Below are 19,703 nucleotides of genomic sequence, written 5' to 3' on the forward strand. Positions count from 1 at the left end.
TGGGCTCCTGGCCCTGGGGGTGGCACCAAGGCTGTCGGTCAACTCTGCTCCTTGCAGCAGGTTCTGTTAGAGCCATCTAAGTGGCACCTCCGTGGCCCTATGTTTCTTTGGTCCCAGTACCACTCTTTTTGAGTCATTGAACCAGTTCAAGTCCTCCTAGAAGCAGAAGCTGGGATGGGATTAGACATGCAAGAGATTCTTCAAGGGAAAGGCCTGAAAAGGATAAAAGAGGGAAGAGAGGAGGAAACCAACCTATACAAACGAGATTTAAACTGTATACTGCTGTGAATAAATCAAATCATAGGAGAGTTCTTTTTTTCAAAAAGCCTTTGTTAGGTCATGTGTCCTGAATTTTGGCTTGGGAAATATGGTTTCTTTGTAAGTCATGAGTGATGAAGTTGGAATTTGAAGCATCAAACAAATAACGTCTGCCTCAATGAGCATTGAGGCCCCTTTCTGTGAGGGCTTCCCAGGTGCCCTCTCCCTCACGGCTGCTCAGCTTCTCAGCGGGGGGCCATCTGCCCCACTATGGGATATTTGGCAATGTCTGCTGACATTTTGGGCTGTCACAGCTGGAGCCGGGTACTGCTGGCATCTAGTGGGTAGAGGACAGGGATGCTGCTAAACAGCCTACAATGCATGGAACAGCCTCCATAACAAAGAATTATCCGCCCCAAAATGTCAGTAGTGCCCAGGGTGAGAAACTCGGCCCCACTGAGCGTCTCCATCCTCTTGCAAGGAAGCTGGCAGCATGGGTGACTTAAGTGGGCTTAGTGGGCAGACCCCCAGTGACTGGGACCTCCTAGGTGCGGCAGCTCATCCCTGAGCCAGCGCCAGAGCAACCGAGCTACATACAGCTATCTCCTCCCAGTAGACTGTTCGTAGAAATCAAGCATCCTGCGGAAGAGCAACCAGACCCTCTTTCCTATTTAAATAGCAAGTTTTTGTTTAATGAATGCCCAAAGACCCTCAATAGATTTCCAAAGCTGTAACTAAAACGCACAAAAACATAAGCTACAGAAACTCTCATGTCAGAAAGTAAAATGCTTTAAAACTTGATCCCAAGCAATATGCTCTATATGCGGTAACATCTGAGAGAGATGTACCCACGCCCGCCCTGACATTCTGTCAGTTGTATTTAGAATGTAATTTGAAACTTCCCCAGCCCATCTTGCTTAAAATCTACTGAGTTTGGGGAACTGTCAATAGGAATTTTTCTTATAAACACTGCCTGGAAAACACTTAGTTTGCTTTTTCTCCTCCCTATTGACCTCTAACTCTTTGGGTTTTGTGTCCCAGCCAACAGGAAAAGCAGCACCAAGGGGTCCTGCAGCACAGCGGGTGTTAGAAGGAGCCCCACATTGAGATTCCCGTCTCTGTGCACTTAGTCTGTACAAGGTAATGTTAACACTGAGCAGCAGAGGTGCAGGCAACTGTCCTGGACTGCGGGGCCTGGACGTAAAATGACAGCACAGCATTAAGTACACGTACGCCCCATCCACGCTCCACTCGCCTGCCCTCTGTGTGCCCTGGGAGCCTGAGCAGATTGCACTGCCCGGACCTACTGCTAGCTGCCTTTCCACTGGGTTCACCCAGTGGGAAGCACCTGCAAAGTCGGGAGGGTGGGCAGAGACAGGTGATGGGGTATTTCTCCCAGTCCCCTCTGTGATCTGGGCCACATTTCTCTCTGTGACTGGGTCCCTTCGCAAAGAGACTCTTCCCGTGTGTCCCTGCTCCACGGCTCCAGCAGCACTCTTTGCTCTCCTGGCCCGTCTGCCCTACAGGATGCTCCTGGCGGTGGCGAGCCCCTGGATGCCCTGCTATCCTTGGCCCATTTACTGGTAATGCCCATATCTCTGTAAATACAGGAATCCTCACTTCACACAGCAGTTTGGGACTGTAAAAATGACCGGGCAAGCTGAAACCTTGCAAAACAACCTTAATAATCAATGGGAAAAGTTATGACTGTTGAATGGCATTTCAAAATGTTTGTCAAAACATTAAAACCCTCTTACATCGATAAGAGAAAAAGGACTAAAAATTAATATTAAATACACTAATTTGAAACATCAGGAACATTGAAAGCATTTCTCTGTAAAAGTCTTACCAAGAATAGTTCGAACAGTGCTTGCTTGCTCCTCCTGTCATATATCTTGATAAGGAGTGAGCATCTTTTCTTTGCCTTGGCAAATTGTCATACTCCTTTCTAAGTTTGGATCAGCTTTCAACATTTTATCCCTTTTACTTTCAATGTCACAACATACCTCCTAGGGTTCCTTTACTGCAGGTTTTTGCTGGCGTCACCTCTTCTGGGACATCTTCATCCTTTTCGTCACTTTCTTCACTTTCTCATTTATGTATTAAATTCATCTTCCCTAGGTTCTTCCAGCTGCATATCTAGAGTCTCAAATGGCAGCAGTGACAACCTTCCCACAGTCAGCTATCCTGTAACTCCATCTGTATTCTACTCAAATTTCACTTCCAGCATTATCACCTTCCATTTCTTTGCTACATTTTCATCTATATTGGCCATTTCCCTCTTTTGATTATCCATTTTTGTAAAATGGCACATGGGTTTATCACTAAGAGACAAGGAAGCAACACAACCACACACTTTGCTGTCTGTGCATGAATTGCATAACAGATGTGCAGTGACCAGGCACCAACAGGCTTGCAAAGAAGTGACACGATTGGTCACTGGTCATGCTGTGCATCTGTTATTTACATGGTGATTTATGGACTGGAGAGCTAACAGTCCAATTGTGCTTTAGCAATTGCAGCTTTATGCCATCGCTCACAGTTAATGTACCACTGTAACAGAAATTTTAACCATCTTGTAGGGGGTGTTATACAACTAAAATAATTGAAATTCATGCAGATCAGAACTATGCAGAACAAGGACTGCCTGTGGTCCTTCCCTCTAGTCCTTTGAACTCTCTGAGTTGGATTCTGCTTCCTGCTGGGACCATAGCTGACACAGGGTGCAATTACCTCTCCAGAGGAGCAGAAAAGAAAAAGTTTTGGAGAATTCAGCCAAGGTCTGCCAAGATATGCCCTGTGGCTTCTGAGTCAGGATCAGCCATCAACGATTCTCCCGTCCAGGTACAGGCAGGCAGGAAGGCACCTGGGGTTCACACCCTTCTAGGTCCTGGCTCTTCAGGAAGAGGGCTGGTCCATGAGACAACTGACCCAAAGTAAGGCTGAGGCAGCCATGCTTAGGAACCAGGAATTTGCTGAAAAAAAAAACTAAGGCATGACCCAGCTCCCCAGTTGAAAACAAGCTTCTCCCACTGAAAGACCTGTGGCAGCAAGTTTTGGGAACCAGATGAATGAATCATCATTCCTTCTTCAAAGTCTCTTGTTTCTCCTGCCTCCCAGCTTCTAGTTCCCTCCACGTTCAGGCTTTGGGTCTGCAATGTCTCAATGGCACAAGCTGCTAATTACCTACCCTTTGCCCCTTCTTCCTTAAAGAAGTTTAATTTTATTTGGGGTGTCAAGGTACCTACCTAAAGGGTTGTACTTCTCAGCCTTCCTTGCAGACAGGCATTTGATGAAGCGCTGGCCTATGAAATATAAGGAAAAGAGAAGGCTCCTGAAAGGAAGCTGACTGGACCTTTCTTGCCCATTCTCCCTTTTCTTTTACTTGATGCCTGGAATGTGGATGATAATGGTTGGAGCTCCAGCAGCCAATAGGGAACATGAGATGACCTCAAAGATGGAAAGCCCACACTAGAATGGTGAATGGGACAATAAAAGGAACCTTGAATCCCCATGACCACAGAGATGCCATACCAGCATTAGACTACCTACCTTCAGACTTCTGTCTTGTTTAAGGCACTGTTATTTTGGACTTTTCATTATATGCAACCAAATCTAATCCTAACTGATAAACATGCCTACTTCCTACTGAAATTAACCTATTATACCAAGTCCTTCAAGTCGAACCTCTACTTCCTGTCAAAATCAATATAAAACAGTAGCCAAACTGATTGTAGCCAATCCCGATGAGTGTGCATGGTACCACTGCTCAATGCTTAGAAGGGTAGGAAACAGACTGATGCACGTCATGGGTGGAGATATTCTGGGACTGATGGGTTTCCTCCAAAATCCTAACCTAGTAGGCAGCTAGCTTCACCTAAGCCAGTGGTTCTTTACCACCATAGCTTGGAACCACCTGGAGAGGTTTCAACCCTCCCACTGCCTGGGCCCATTCGCTGGAGATTCTGATTTAACTGGTCTAGAGTGCAGCCTGGGCACTGGGTTTTTTACAAGTAGCTCAGGTGATTCTAATGTCTGGCCAGGGTTGAGAACCACTGACCTAAACTTCAACTTGGCCTGGTCCACATTAGTTCAGATCCAACTACGTTACCAGACTCTCTTCCCGAGAGAAACGTCTACACAGTGTCATGTTAGCTCACAGTTGAGCTCACTGTGTTTTTTTCCCCACCCAGGTAAAGCCACGGCTTTTTATTCCCTTTCATGTAGGGTACCATTGTCTAAAGGTCTTCATAACTGTGTGCCACGCAGTGGGCTAGAGGCTTTGCATGTAGTAGTCTTCACAACAGCAGTGTGAGAGAGGCATTGTGCCCTCTCCACAGATGGGAAACAGCCTGCGAGAGTAAGCCTAAGCCTGGGTCACCACAGTCCCCAAGGAATGGTCTTCTGCTCTCACCTCCCAGTGCATGCCCTCCCAACACCCCAGAAAGTTGAATTGCTTTATGGAAGCAGGATATGTGAAAGCTTAACATATGTGGATTACAGGTCCTTCTCCACTGCCTTCTCCCATGGCCCTGGAGACAATAATTCAGAGGGGACTTGAAAAGACTGTGGTAAGAGAGAAGCCAGCCATGGCTGACAGGAGAGGCTAAGAAATCTGTCTTCATCCAGGTCTGTGAGCTTGGCTCTGATGCTTAATTCTCCCATCTCAAGTTGTGCAGGTGAAGAAACCACAGCCCAGAGACTGTGACTCCCCCAGGGTCACAGGACTAGAAAGTGGCAGAGCTGGAATCCAAGTCCAGAGTTTCTTCCTGACCCTGTGCCACTGCCAGTGAGTAACTTCAATCTGGTTTCAGGCTTTCCTGGTTAAACTTGGTGATTGATTGGAGGAACCCCTAGTTTCCCAACTTGTCTTTGACCTAGCTCTTTGGCTTGTATGTCCTCATCTGAACAACATTTTCCCGCCAATACTGCCCAATTGTTTTCCCAACAGTGCAAAATATAACAGCTACTCTCTGGGCAAACCAGCCCCATCTCTTTGTCTTTGATCTCCTTAAGGTGCCAAGTCCCCCACCAGCTTGTGTGAACACCTCAAGAGCAAGATCCAGGCCTCCATGCCCCAGCTCCTGGCAGAGTGCTTGGCACATGATAGGCACACAATACTTCCTAGTTGGCTGTTTGGAGAAATGGCTTGCACAACACTTCTTTCTACTAAGAAAGTGAAACTCTGGGCTCATTCGCCAGCAAGCTGCGTGACCCTGGCTGTTCACTTAACCTCCCCATGCCTGGTGTTCTCATCTGAAGATTGCGTTGCTCGTTGTGATGTTTCTCTCCTGGGTGTGCTCTTACACTGCACGAAACAGCAGTGCCCTCTAGTGGAGGAAATGGTTAGTGGCTCTGTATGTCTTGCCATGATTTTTAGCTTAAAGAGTCATAAACCACGTTCATAAATGAGTCACCCATAAAAGCAGGTGACATCAAACCTAACACCAGGCTTCAGAAATAGCCCTAAGAAATCTGTGTGGAAAATGTGTTTTTACAGGATTCTCTACCAGCAATCACAAATACACACCAATGCTCATCACTGTCAACTCCTCTTTACAAACCTTTCACAATCACATCATGAAACACCTGAAAAGCTTCTTCAAGATTCAGGAAGAACTTGATGTATATAACAGATGGGATGTAGGCTTTGAAACTCAACAGTTCTGTGCGGGAATCACAGCCCTATCCATGGATGTTCTTGGAAAAATTATCCTCTCTCTCATTTTCCTCAACTATAAAACCAGTTTGGTAATACCTCTCCCTTAGGTGATTATGAATATTAAATGAGATAATTTCTGGGTTGTTGCCAGGATGCAGTAAGGGGCTTCTGGGTCAGTGCCCAGCACACATGGGGAGCATATACATTGTTCATTTTGTTTTTGTTAATATCTCCATCTTCTCTTAGTGAAGCCAAAATCAAAGAAAGAATGTGCCTGGAGGTTTAAGGCATCAGGGACACACCAGCGGATTGATGTTTTCAGTTGAAGCAAATATGTGTGTATGTGTGGAGGGAAGGCCACCTTCCGCAGGCCACCTCTGAGCAAGGCGTGGACCAGCCTTCTCTGCTGTGCAACTAGCAGTTGTGCAGTAAAGGTTCTGGTTCAGGGAGGGTGGGAGAGCCGTGGGGGCAGATGGGGAACCGGGAAGGATGTTATTTGCAATGGTTCAAGCAGGAGACATGGACCCAGTAGCAACGGAAGCTGAGAGGAGGGGACAGACCAGGGACTTCTTCAGAAAGTAAAATAATGGGGTCCTGATGATTATTTGGATCTCGAGTGTGACAGACTGAGGCACCCATGATGCCTCACAGGTCTGGGGCTCCGGTGACTGGGTAGGTGGGGACCTCCCATGGAGTAGGTGGACTCAGGAAGGGAAGAAGATGGAGTGGGAAGATGCTGAGTTCCTTTTTGAAACATGTTGACTTAGGTACCGAAGGACTTGTAGGTGGCGGTGTCCACCAGGCATCTCAACTTGCACCTGAATTTGGGATGCAAGGGAGAGGAAGCAAGGGCCTGTGGTCACTGCAGAAAATGAGATGGCCAGTGTAGGGGGTGAGCCTCGTGTGCAGAGGAAACAGTCACCAAACCGCTTTCTTTTCTGGAGAGGATTCTACAAAAGACATTCCCGAGGACAGCTGGGCAGAAGCCTGGACTCAAGAGTCCTAAGAGAGCATCTAGTCTAGACCTCATTTTGTAGATGTGGGGCTGACATGCCCCACAGGCCTTCTCCAGGATCCCAAGGCTAGTGCCACCAGGACCAGCCGCAGGCTTCCCAGGGCACCCCTTTCTCCACACTGGGGGTCTCCATCTCTACTTCCTCCCTTGGTTCTCCCTCCCCTTGGCTGGGACGGGCTAGGCTGAGGAAAGCTGTAGGAATGGCCAAATGTGAACAGAGGATAAGGAACAGGAGTGGTGGCAGTGATGGGGCAAGGAGAGAGCAAGGCTCAGGTGGGGCCTGAGCACACGCCTCCAGCAAGTTAGTGAGGGACAACAAGCTAACAGAGAAGACCCTTACAGAAACTGCCGCCTTTTGCTGGAGAGTCGCTCAACTTTCAAATGCATTGTTCTCAGAGAAAGGGTTTACGCTGGTGCTCTTCAAACTTATTTTGCTAGCATTCTCTCAAAACACTTACTGTTAGTACCCAATTGAGCAAAACATCACAGATATATTACATATTTTTATACACATGATTAAACTGCAATCTCTCTCTCTCTGTTTTTTTCGTGAGGAAGATTGGGCCTGAGCTAACATCTGTGCCAATCTTCCTCAATTTTGTCTGGGGGATGCTGCCATCACTTGACAAGTCATGTATGTCTGCGCCGGGATCCGAACCTGCGAACTCCGGGCCACTGAAGCAGAGCACATGAACTTAACCACTACACCCATAGGCCGGTCCTTAAACAGGAATCTCTTAATCACATGGATGGATTTTTCTTTAATTGGTTCATGTATCCTAGAGTGAAGCAAGGTTCAGCATCAATATTCTGACTTTTCACTTTTAGAGTTGTAAATATTGAGAAACCTTGTTCAGATAAATAAGTTAGTGAGACTGAAAAGAATGTCGCTTAATATTTGGACTTCTTCTAAAGTACAGGTCAAAAGTGCTCTATCATTGGAAATGATTTTGCACAGTCTATATGAGCTAAGAGCTGGATTAGGCTCTGCTCCAAAGTTGTTGAAGGCAAAGAACTGGAAACCACTAAACTTGCAAAAGGAGTTTTTACCCAGTCTTTTGCTTCCGCAACACCCACACCAATATTTCAAATTGTCCCTTTGTTCGGCCTCCCCACAGCTTTTTACATACGAGGGCAACACACCTTGGTAAGGAGGGGAAAGGGTGATTATGAAAGAGGGCTCCCCTGCCAGTTCTGGTAGAGCAATACAGAAGCTGAAGATCTAGAAACCAACTTCATATCATCGTTTATATACACCTTGGAAAATTCTCTAAATTTTGTACCTCTGAGAAAGGGGCAGAACTAGTGAGGTGGGTTAGGCCTTCACCTGGGGTGAATGGAAATTTAAGGAAGCACCAAAAAAGTTCAATGATCATGATAAATAATATTTGAACATGATAGTTCAAAAAATCAAAATTAATGTAAAAAACATCAATGATGAACAAAAGTCAAAATTTAAAATAAAGACAAGATCCCAGGACAGGTGTACCCCAGGTTGAAGTCCACAGGTCTCAGTGTCCCAAATGCATTCGTGGCTGATGAAAGATGGGTAACGATTCTCTTGCCCATACTGCCACCTGCTGCCGGAAGCGGGCAATGCTCGCTGCCTGCCCCAGGCGAGCCAAGCAGCGCCTCTCCACCAGCCCCCACACTCACAGTGCAGGGGCATGGTGCCCTCTTGCGGGTAGCCACCCACTCCCAAAACTTTGAAAAACCCCTGGCCACCAGCGTCCTGCTAGAGAGCTAAGTGGGGTAAAAAGAGCCAAGACTCAGAGTTGCAAGACCTGGACTTGAGTCTCAGCTTTGCCTCTTGAACAAATTGCATCACCCTACTGAGCCTGTTTCTGCACCTATGCTGGATCTCATTATGTCTTCCCATAATTGTTGAACTGTATGAGATGCTTTCTGTGACAATGCCGAGCAGACTATCTGGTATCAAGTATGTATGCAGTTCATTGTAAGCTACCTCCCCCAGCCCACCCCACCACCATGGATCAAATCAAACTATCACCAATTTATTACTGAAGGCGAGCCCGACACACTAAAAGGCCACCAGGAAGAGAAGGTACTGCATGTCCCGACAGTGGAGAAAACCATGGCTGATGAGATAAAGAAGGCTTCCCTTGGGAGGTGGCCTAGAGCTCAGCCGGCGTGGTTGGATGGACCAGGTCACACCAGGAGCTGGCCAATAGCCTCTGGAAATCACTAGGCCACTTTTCTGATTTTTTTTTTTTTAAGATTTTATTTTTTTCCTTTTTCTCCCCAAAGCCCCCCGGTACATAGCTGTATACTCTTCATTGTGGGTCCTTCTAGTTATGGCATGTGGGACGCTGCCTCAGCGTGGTTTGATGAGCGGTGCAATGTCCACGCCCAGGATTCAAACCAACGAAACTGGGCCGCCTGCAGCGAAGCGCGGGGACCCAACCACTCGGCCACGGGTCCAGCCCCTGATGCTTTATTTCAGGAGAGTTCCATCACAGTGGTGGTGGGATTGCTGAGGCCCTTGGAATCAGCCCTGGTTAAATCCTGGCTCTGCTACTTATCCTGTGTGACTAAAGGAAGTCATTTAACTTCCCTGAGCCTCGACTTCCTTTTCTACTAGGGGATAATAGCACATCTTGTCCTGGATGGATAAGATTAAATAAGGCAACGTGAGTAAACTTCCTGCAATATGGTGGGCTCAGTAAGTGGTAGCTGTTACTGCTAGCAGGGAGCTTTCTGCGAGGAGCAAGAAGGAGGGGGACACGCCAGTTAGTCACTGTTGGCAACTGTCACACTTGGCTCCTAGACCAGTCCCCAGAGTGTGCTGGGAAAGATGGGGTGCAAATCTCTTTGGGGGCAGCCTGTGCTCTCACTCCCCAGCCCCACCCCGCCCCCAGCAGGACTCAGCATGTCAGTGCATCACAAAATGGATCCACAACAGGAGGGAGCAGGGGGTGGGAATGTCCCCCCTCACCTGGAGGGGATACTGGATTCCAACACATGGAAGCGGAGTCTACAAAAGGAAGCCTGGAAATCTGCATAAGGGCTGTAATTTAGATGATACTGTATCAGTGTTTATTTCCCGACTTTGATAACAGGGTTGTGCTTAAGTAAGAAACTGCCCTTGCTTTCAGTAAACACATACTAAGTATATAGGGATAAGGGGGCATCATGTCTGCAACGTACTGTCAAATAGTTCGGAAAAAATAAAAGGATACAGCAAATATGGGAAAATGTTAATGTTTGGGAAATCTGGATGGAGGGTATGCAGGAATTCTTCCAGCTTTTCTATGAGTAGGAAATTATATGAAAAGAAAAGGTTATAAAAAGAAAACAGGCAGCAGCAGTACGGGGTTCTCTGTCTCCCCCCTGTTCTTTTCCTGCTCCCTCTCCTCAGGCTTCCTCTCCGTCCTCCTGGGGAGAAGCCATACGTGGTGTGAAAGGCGTGTGTCCCGCCCGCCTTCCTTCCCCAGCTCGGTCCCCGCCTCCTGCCACACGCCCTCCCCCTGGGCTTTCTGGCCGCCCGCCTCCTGGAAACCTCCCGCGCCGCGGGCCGGCGCAGACCGAAGGCATTCTCCGCGAGGCAGCACCGACTTTATTTGCAAAAGGAGGGGTGCCCGGCAAGCGGGGGCGGGGCGGGAAGGTCCCCGCGGCCCCTTTGCCGGCCCCCCACGACCCCGCCCCTCCTTCGGCCTCCCCACCCCCTTGCTCCCTCCCACCATCACCCTCCCACCCCCTCCTCCACCTCCCCACCCCCTCCTCCCCCCCCCCCCCCCCCCCCCCCCCCCCCCCCCCCCCCCCCCCCCCCACCCCACCCCACCCCACCCCGCCGCCGTCCCCCGCCGCCCGCTACACGATGGCGAACTGGCAGATGTAGGGCAGCTTGTCGCGGCAGCGCTTGTCGAACCACTTGCCGTTGGCCGCACCCGACAGGGCGGCGCAGTTCTCGACCTTGCCGCCGTCCGGCTGCGCCGTGATCTCGGTCTCCCAGTTCTTGTAGGCGATGTGGCCGCCGGTCATGTCCACCCAGGCGCCCTCGGCCGCCATGTCGTTGAGGCCCAGCCAGATCTCGGCCTCGGCGCCCACGGCCTGGCGCAGGTACTCGTACAGGGCGTCGTTCTCCACGCCCGTCTGTGGGGTGCCCAGCGTGCCCCCGCGCGAGATGCAGTCCTCGCTCGCCTCGTGGAAGGTCTTCGCCTGGGTGAAGGCCAGAAAGCACTTCATGTGCACCTTGGTGCCCTTCAGGCAGACTGGGAGGGGGAGAAATGGCCGTCATCGAAGGTCTCCGGTTCCCGAGGCAAAGTGACAACCACCAGGGGCCGGCCCGCGCCATCCTCCATCCCGTCCCCATCCATCCCACCGGTCCTGGACGGCCCCGGACCCAGGCAAGAGGGCCGTGCTGTGGTGGACGCTGATGCAGAGCCCACATCCCCATTCAAGACGTCCTGGTGCTCCTGGGAGCGAGGTCAGCGCTCAGCTGCAGACACCCTCTAGCTCAAGGCCACACCCCTTCCCAGGAGGCCACCTCCAGTGCTGGAGGGATGTGGGAGTGTAAAGGCGGGTCATCTCTGCCCAAGGCAGGACAATTCTCAAGGGCCCTTTCAGCTTCGGGGCTCCCTGCGGTGGCAGAGGCTGGCATCTGATCTGTACTGCTGCCCAGTTCCCCCTCTGATGGGCTGCTTCCTTCCCTTACCTGCACTGGTGGGATCCAAGGACTCCCCCTAATAAATAAACCCCATCTCAGAGTGAGCTTCCCAGGGAGCCCAGCCAGAGCCACCTGCTGTGGTCTTCCCTCCATAAGATCAAGCAGCTTGCAGGGCCGGGGCCATGCACACCCAGAGCCTAGACCACACTCCAGGTACCCAGGAGCCCAAGTCCCTGCCAGGAAGCCCAGGCAAGCTCCCAGCACCTGCCAGGCGCCTCTTCCATGGTCAGTGCTCCTGAGAGCTGGCTGGGGCCGGGGCTGAGAGCTGAGACTGCAAGACCCTCAGACAGAAGAGGTGGCACAGGCTGTGGGCCAGGGGCCGGCTCCTTCAGGCATGGAATTCCAACGCCTCCAAGAATTCTAAATCTGAGTCTGGCCTCAAAGGTTGTGATGAAGGTATATATTTGGTCAAGTTAGGAGGATAGAATGTGTTTTTACTTAGCAGCTTCTTCTTTAGCTTGGTTTATATCTTAAATATTTAGACAGATGGGGCGTGTGTCCCCATTTGTCCTCTTGCTGCAGACCTTGCAAATGTTAGGGGTGGGTGTGCACTTCGCCTCCCATCCGCTCACTCACCCGCTCACTCAGTTACTTCCCCTCCACTCACTCAACAAACGTCTCATGTCCCCGTGGACGTCTGACACTCGGGAACTCTAAACTTGGGGCCTGAAGCTCTACGAGGTGTCTTTACGCACAGACTCTGTGCCAAGTCAGGCGGCCCTACCCCACGCTGTCCTGCGGCTTATCCAAGCCGGCCTTCATTGCCCTTCCCAGCCTGGCCCCACACTGCCTTTCCCTCCTGCCGGGGACACTGACTTGCTGCTTGGACCCCCTTTGGGGATGAAGGACCCCAGCTGCTGAGAGCGCTGCAGGAACCAGCCCTTAGCTCTCAGCCCCCTTTGCAGATGGCTGTGATGGATGACAGCCACCTCGCCCAAGGCAGGCCGCTTCCCAGAGCAGCCTGCACCCAGGGACTGGCCAGGGATCCCTCCTGCCCCAACTCGGGACAGCTCTGAAGGGTCCTCCATCATCAGGGCTCCCTCTGCAGTGGCCTGAGGCTCTCGTTGAAACCAGAGTGCAGCTCAGTTTCTCCCTCTGTCCACTCCTGCTTCCGCCTGTCCCCTCCCTTCCTCAGGTGCCAATCCTAAGGGTACTCCCTAATAAACCTCCTGCAGCTGAACTCCAGCTCAGGGCTGCTTTCTGGGAGCCCTACCTGCAACACCCCCTCCCACACAGTTAGTCCTCAATAAATGTTAGTCCTAGTACCTTATCGTCGTCACTAACATCTTGTTGCTCCCATCTGTTTACGATCCTGTTGATCCATGCTAGCCCTCTTCCATGCCTGGGCTCCTGCCATGCTCTCTGCATCTTCCTACACGAGCGTTAAGGGCTCCAGTGAATACACCGATTCCGTGAAGGTATGGAGGCTCCAGGAGAGCAGGGCCCTGGCCGGGTCACCTCTGCCTCCTTTAGCCTGGCAGAGCCACGCTGGGTGGGCACCTCACGTGCATTCACTGATTTGGGGAAGGAAGGGGCAGATGGCAGGAGGGGAGGGTTGCTCCCCTAAGCTCTCATTCTCTCAGCTCTTTGGCTAGGTCGACAGAGCTCAGGAGTGCTTTGGGTGGGGTGATTGACAAGGGGGTTTGCGGGTTGTTGGAGTAAAGGAGAAGACGATGAGAGGGGGAAGCTCCCCAAGGAGGCCAGGAGACGTGGAGGGGGTTGTCTGGACCTCCATATGCCATGGAGTTTTGCAGGGAGGTCCCCATCACATCACCCCACCTGAGGGGGCAAGTGGCATCTGGGTTACATGGACTTTGTGCAAGAACAAAGCTTAGACGTGAGAGAGACCTTAGAACTTGCCCTGCAAATCTATTCCCACCCCTTCCGCTTTATTGAGGAAACTGAGGCTGAAGTGGCACTGTGCTCTTTTTAAACATCCCCTCTGTGGCAGACAGTGTTGGTTGACCCAAACAACACCCTTCTCCCTTCTCCCTTGTCTGTCTCCACTACGGAGGCTGGAAAAGCTTCACTCTTGCCTTGAAGCTACAGGTTTTGGTCAACAGGATGGAAGTCAAAGACTCTTCCTTTCCTTCTTGCCTGGAATGCGCTCATGATGCCTGGGGTTAGGGAAGCCATCTTGGAACCATGAGGCGAAGCTTCTAAACAAAAGCAGCTACCTACTTCCAGACTCACTTTTTGCTTAAGCCACTGTTAGGTTTTCTATTACTTGAAGCCAGAACATCCCTGGTAGATACTTCTTGTCTAGAGCCCCCTTCCCCTACCTCCCATGTTAAACAAATTGTCCAAAGTCATGTTTTTGTCCTTCCTTTGACAAAGATTTCCTGAGTGTTGATATGTGACAGGCACTAGGCCGGGCAGTGTGACGGGAGAGACAGAGGTAATCAAAGGAAACACAGCCTCTGTGTTCCTGGGGCTTATAGCCTAGTGGGGGAGGCAGACACAAATCAGCGAATGAATCTGACATTACAAACTGCAATACATGCAATGAAGGAGAGAACATCATTCTATGAGAGCCTGGTGAGACGAGGGATTAGAGAGTCACAAGAAGGTGAAGCTAGAGGCATTAATTAGGTGGATCTTGAGGAGCCCAATTCAGGGCGCTAGAACAGCATGTGCAAAGGCCCTCTGGTGGGAGGGACAGAGTGTGGCACTTTAGAGGGACAGAAGGACGGCCCGTGTGAATGCTGAAAGAAAAGATCTGAGTTGGAAGCTGAATGTGAAAACTACCTAATAGGAAGTGTCCCAGAGGTTTCTGAGGAAGCAAATGGGAAGGGGAGGGCCGAGGCCCAGGAGATGGATGCACCTTGGTCAGAGAAGCCACAGGTGAGAGGGTGGCTGTGGGCACAGGGAGGGTTGTAGATTTCCTAAGAGGCCGAGGTGATTCCCAGATGATCACTTGAAAGACAGCAGACCAGAGCTAAGAGCAGAGTCTGCCCCTCTCGGTTGTTGGTAAGACACTCAGCTTCTCAGGGGAAAATGGCAGTGGGCTTATAGGAATAGGCCGACGCTTGGGTTTCTGTGAAGGATGAGTTAATGTACAGAAAGCACTTAGAACAGGGCCAGGCATGCAGCAAGCTCATGTTTCCTGTTCTTGTTGGTCTATATTCTCTACTGAAGAGGTAGAGGAGTCAGAGATGGGTGGAAAGTGGAGATGGTATGAAGGAACATGGTGGACAGGGAGAGAAAGGATTGCCCAGGAGGGCTGGCCAGGCAGCGCTGGGCAGGTGGCAGCGACCTGACTGTGCCCCAGCTCCGCAGCTGCTGACACACAGGGAATGAAGCCAACGTGCCCCCAGGGCTGTGGGGACCACCTAAGTGGAGAGTCTCCTGGGAGCTCATTAGGGTGGGCCACTGCCTCCCCCACTGAGCACTTGGGGGGCCATGCTTCCAGGGGGCAGTAGTGGAGTCTGTGGGAAAGCCTTTTGTCCTTTTGGCATAGTCCCACTTCCACACACATCAGGGGATCTCCCCTAGAGGAAGCAGGCTGAGGAGGGGACTCCCTGACCCGGTGCCCCTGGCCTTCAGGGCTGGCCTAACAGAGCCAGCTGGGGCCCCGGGGCTGGCTGGAGGCACAGGCACGCTGCTGGCTGCCGGCCTGAGCCCTTCTCTCTGGTGTGCCCCTGCCCAGAGAGGCTGCCTCCGCACTCACCCGTCTGCAGGGCCTGCTGCTCCTTCAGCAGGGCCACCTCCTGGGCCAGGCTGTCCAGCTGGCTCTTGAGCTCCTCAAACATCTTCGGGGTCACGACATCTAGGATGAGTCAGAAGGAAGTGGAGACCATCACAGACATGTGGGGAAGGGATTGGGGCAGGGCAGGGACTGGGCAGACTGGCCCTGGAGACCTCCCAGGTTCACCTGCCCAAGCTGGAGGAACAGGCCTAGGACCAGCAGGGCAGGCGCTCCAGCCTGGGGCCGAGGCCGGCAGCACAGGTCCACGTGTGCCTGGGCTCTGAGGCTGCATGGAAGTGAGTGACCCGGAGCAAGTTGCTCAGCCTCTCTGAATTCAGTTTCCTCATCTGTAAGGGGGCAATATCCCCACCTCGAGGACTCTGGAGAAGACTAGAGACTAGAGACTAAGAGAAATAAAGCATGTGGCCAGAGCTTGGCTCATGATCGACCCTGTGACCTGGGTAATGTGTGTGTTCTATGCCACCACTGCTTCACAGACAGGAAACTGAGGCCAGACTGAAGCAACTCGCCTAAGATGGCAGAGCCAGCAGTTGGCAGGGCTGGCCCGAACCCACGTCCACCTGGCTGCAGGCTTGCTCTTCCCTCTCTCCGTGACAGCACACAGATTCCCAACGTGAGCATCCGGAGCAGGAAGGCCCTGTCGGGAGCTGCTTATGCAGAGTCTGCAGTGGCAGGTGGAAGTGTCTTTCTCCATGTGTGTGTAAGCTGAGGGCCTGTGGGTGGATCCCAGGCTTTCTGAAATCCCAGGGGTTTCAGGAAAGGCTGTGCTCAGCTTGAGCAGAGGGTGGAGAAGCACTTCCAGGGGCCATTTGGCCGGGCTTGCATGAAGTCCACGGTCATGAGGGGTGAGGTCAGAGCCTTTGTCCACCCATAAGATGCCTTTGCAGGGAAATCACAGGGATCGCAAACACAGGCAAGAAACATACTTGTATGTACGGAAATTGGTGACGTAACTTATCAAATATGAGGAAAAAATGCCAGATGAGCAAGACAAAAAAGGAAGGATTTGGGCTGGCAAACTAGCCTGACTGGGTTATGCGTGCCTCACACTGGGCCTCTGCCTCAGCCAGTTCACAGCAGGTCTGTACCCCATCACATGATGCACCAGCACAGGGTGCTATGTCAGGTTGTGCAAGTTGGGTACTGCACAAGGGCACTCAGCTGAGAGGACAAGTGGGGGCCCATTTCTAGCCCCTGAGCCTCGCCCTGGCTATGCTGTCTGACCAGACCAGAGAAAGGTCTTTCTTTAATTTGTCAGCTCAGAGGGGGAACCTTTTATAATCTGCACCGAGGTGCCTGTGTGTGCAAGGGGCCCTCCAGGGACTGGCCAAGGAGCAAGGCGCTAGCAGTAGTCCACCCCAGGAAGGTGTGGGAGTAGGGGCATCTCCACAGCTCTGGGTGAGCAGTCAGGAGGCCCTTGTGCTGCCCTCTATCTCTGAGCCTCAGAGCCTGATGCAAGTTATTGGAGTGGATGCCCTCCAGGTCTCCCAGTCCATTTCTAAGGGCCCAGGACCCCCTGTGTGACCCCCCCCCCCCCCCCGCCCCCAAGCTCCTCTGCCAGGCATGGCCCTGAGGGCCCTGGAGCTCCAGCTGCCGGAGCCCTCCCTGCATGCCTCACCTCTGGCTGACCCCCGCACAGCCACTCAGGCCACACCCCACCCCATGAGCAGATGAGTTCCCAGAAGCACCCTGGGCTCTCCCCCCTCCCCCGACCCTGGGGGCTGGGGTCGGGGCTCAGCACATGCTGTCCTTTCCTCTGTTAGCTGGTCTCACCACCTTGTGACATGCCCTCACTCTGGCACCAAGGGGTCTCCTGGGTCAAGGCCCTCCTCTGGACTCCCTCCCTGACTTCGGTGCACGGGCCGACAACTAGATTCTCCCTGTGATCCTCAATCCTGGCAGCTCCAAGGAATCGCTGGAGACTCAAGGAAAAGGCGGATGCTGGGGCCCACACCCCAAGCCAGCGTTTCCCGGGCTGGGCCCTGGGCACCTGGGTTTTAGTGTATTCCAGAGTAAAACCACTGTGGCTCTCATGTCGATTTGCATCTTAGGAGCAGGGACAGTGACCCTCTGCTAGGGTGCTCGGCACACCCATCGGCCCCATGTGGAGAAAGAGCTCCACAAGCATCTGTTGTATATGTGGCAAGAGGTGGCAGGAAGAAAGACCCAGGCGAGTCGAAACACTGAGGTGGGTTTCAGTGAGAGGCTGGGGCAGAACAGGACGCTCCCATTGCTGTCGGCTGTGCTGCAGGCCTTGGGGATCCTGGACCTCCAGGGGCAGCTCCATGAAGCCCACTTGGGGCCAGGGTCTGAATGACAGCTGCAGAGGACCAAGGCATCGTGTGGTCTGACCTTCTCCTTTTTGACATCATCAAATACATGATTTACATAATGAAATAGATAAATACTAAAGCTTTGGTAATTGAGAAATTAGCAACTATTTTCCACATTCAAAAATTCTATTATTTGCCTTTAGAAAGAACATCCCTTGGTGGCAATTTTAGCTAATGCTCATGGACACAACCATGCATGGTATTGTCTTCTCCTTTTAATGAACATTTTCTGGAAGATAATATATGCATATAATAATAAAAAACAGTTCAAAAAGTTAAAATCTCCTTCCCAATTGAGACTGCTCTCAGCTCCTCAGTTCTTCTTCCCAGAGGTAATTACTGTTACTAACTCTTGTGGATCCTTCCAGCAAAATTCTATGCAGATACAGGTAAATACATATTTTTATATAAATCCCTTTTTCAAAACATGTCGGCACAGTATCCATTCTGTTTTGAACTTTTGTTTACTTTATAAACTGAACGTTGGAGATTATTTTCCATCAGCACCCAGATCTGCCCTCTTTTGTCGCAGCCCCGTCAGTCTCCATGGTCCTGATGTGCCTTTCTGTACATCACTAGTCCATGGCCAATGGGCAGCTGTCCATTGACAGAGGAGGCTCAGAGAGGGGCCTGAGGGTGGCCCACACCCCTCACTCTGCCTTTTTTGTGCTCTTGGCCCTAGCCGCCTGGTTCTTGGCCTAAATCTGCACTCTCATCCCCTGGAACTCTCTCTCCTGGCCTCTGAGCCCTGGGGGGTTGACAGTTCGGGTCATTGCCATGGCATTTTGCTAATGTTGTCTCAACACAGCCTGGGGTGACGTCACTGCAGGCAGGGCTCCAAGGGCAGGCCTGGCTGCAGCCAAGACAACCCAAGGACACCCCACACCCCAGAGGTGACAGAGTGGGAGCAAAGCTACTTCCAGAGTCCAGTTTGGGTTTGAAAATTTTTATTTCCTCAAGGCTGTGATACACTATAGAACTGAGAATTAACTTGTTCCAATTTTTTCCCTGTGTATCAAGTATATCCTATGTGCCAGGCACTGGGCTGTGCACTTTATATGTTTTGTCTCATTAAATTCTCACAAGATGCCTCTGAGAAAATGTCACTATTCCCATTCTACAGTTGAGAAACCCAAAGTTCAGAGATGACAAGGCAGAGCCCGTCGGCTCTCCCTGATGAGAGTTGAGCATCTCCAGACTGCCAAGCCAAAGGTTTGATTTCTTTAAAATATTGGGGGAGGGGGTAGCGGATGTCAGTTTAGATGATCTGGAAGGTTCTTTCTGATTCTGAGAATCAGTGATCCTTATAATTCTAACAACTGCCCCTGCTACTGGAGAATTCCCTCAGGCCCCAGGGGGCACTTCACTAAAGTTCCCGGGACTCATCAAGAAGGAAAATGAAGGGACAGAGCATGAGGAACAGCGAAGGAGAGGGCCATCAGCTCCCTGGAAGATGGGGAGGGGCCCCGCCCCCTCCTGCTTACCTTTCTTGGCATTTGCAGCCTTCTTGACCTTGGGGTTTGGCTCCTCAGTGGCGACCTGAGTCAGGAGGGAGAAGAGGCAGAGGAGCAAGTAGGCCCCGCAGAGCTCCATGCTGCCGCACCACCGGGGCTGCTGCTGCCTGCAGTGGCCTGGATGGGAGAGCAGTGGCAGCTGCCGCCCAGGCTGCACGTCTTAAGGCAGTGGCCACGAGGACCTCTGTCCAGGAAACCCTCCCAGACTTGGCTGCAGGCATGCCAAAAAAAAAGCCTGCAAAAGGAGGAAGGCCCAGGAGCTGCAGAGCCTCGCCTCCCGAGGAACACCCACCCAGATGCTGGCCCTGCCTTCTAAAACAGAGTCATTATTTTCTAGGATTCTGAGAAATACAGGAGAGCCATCATAACTCGCATCTGTTGACATGCCCTGCCCTGGCATTAGCTCATGGAGGCCTCACACGAGCAACATGGGGGAAGTACTATCATTTCCCCATTTTACAGGTGAGGAAACTGAGGCTCAGTGAGGTTAAGGGACTTGCCCAAGCTACCCAACCCTTACAAGCA

The 19,703-nt window shown here is 51.6% G+C and overlaps 1 protein-coding gene across 1 annotated transcript; it reads right to left on the bottom strand.

The window, feature by feature from the left end:
* Window positions 1-10,744: 10,744 nt before the first annotated feature.
* CLEC3B (C-type lectin domain family 3 member B) lies at window positions 10,745-19,381 on the bottom strand. The gene is made up of 3 exons (XM_046678452.1): window positions 19,149-19,381; window positions 15,293-15,391; window positions 10,745-11,167 (listed from the first exon to the last, which is right to left on the bottom strand). Exons 1-3 carry the CDS (start codon window positions 19,255-19,257, stop codon window positions 10,767-10,769), a joined length of 609 nt encoding a protein of 202 aa, XP_046534408.1. The 5' UTR covers window positions 19,258-19,381; the 3' UTR covers window positions 10,745-10,766.
* Between the last annotated feature and the right edge of the window lie 322 nt (window positions 19,382-19,703).

The sequence above is a fragment of the Equus quagga genome, chromosome 1 (genome assembly GCF_021613505.1).
Source record: "Equus quagga isolate Etosha38 chromosome 1, UCLA_HA_Equagga_1.0, whole genome shotgun sequence".
In the NCBI taxonomy this organism is placed as follows: domain Eukaryota; kingdom Metazoa; phylum Chordata; class Mammalia; order Perissodactyla; family Equidae; genus Equus; species Equus quagga.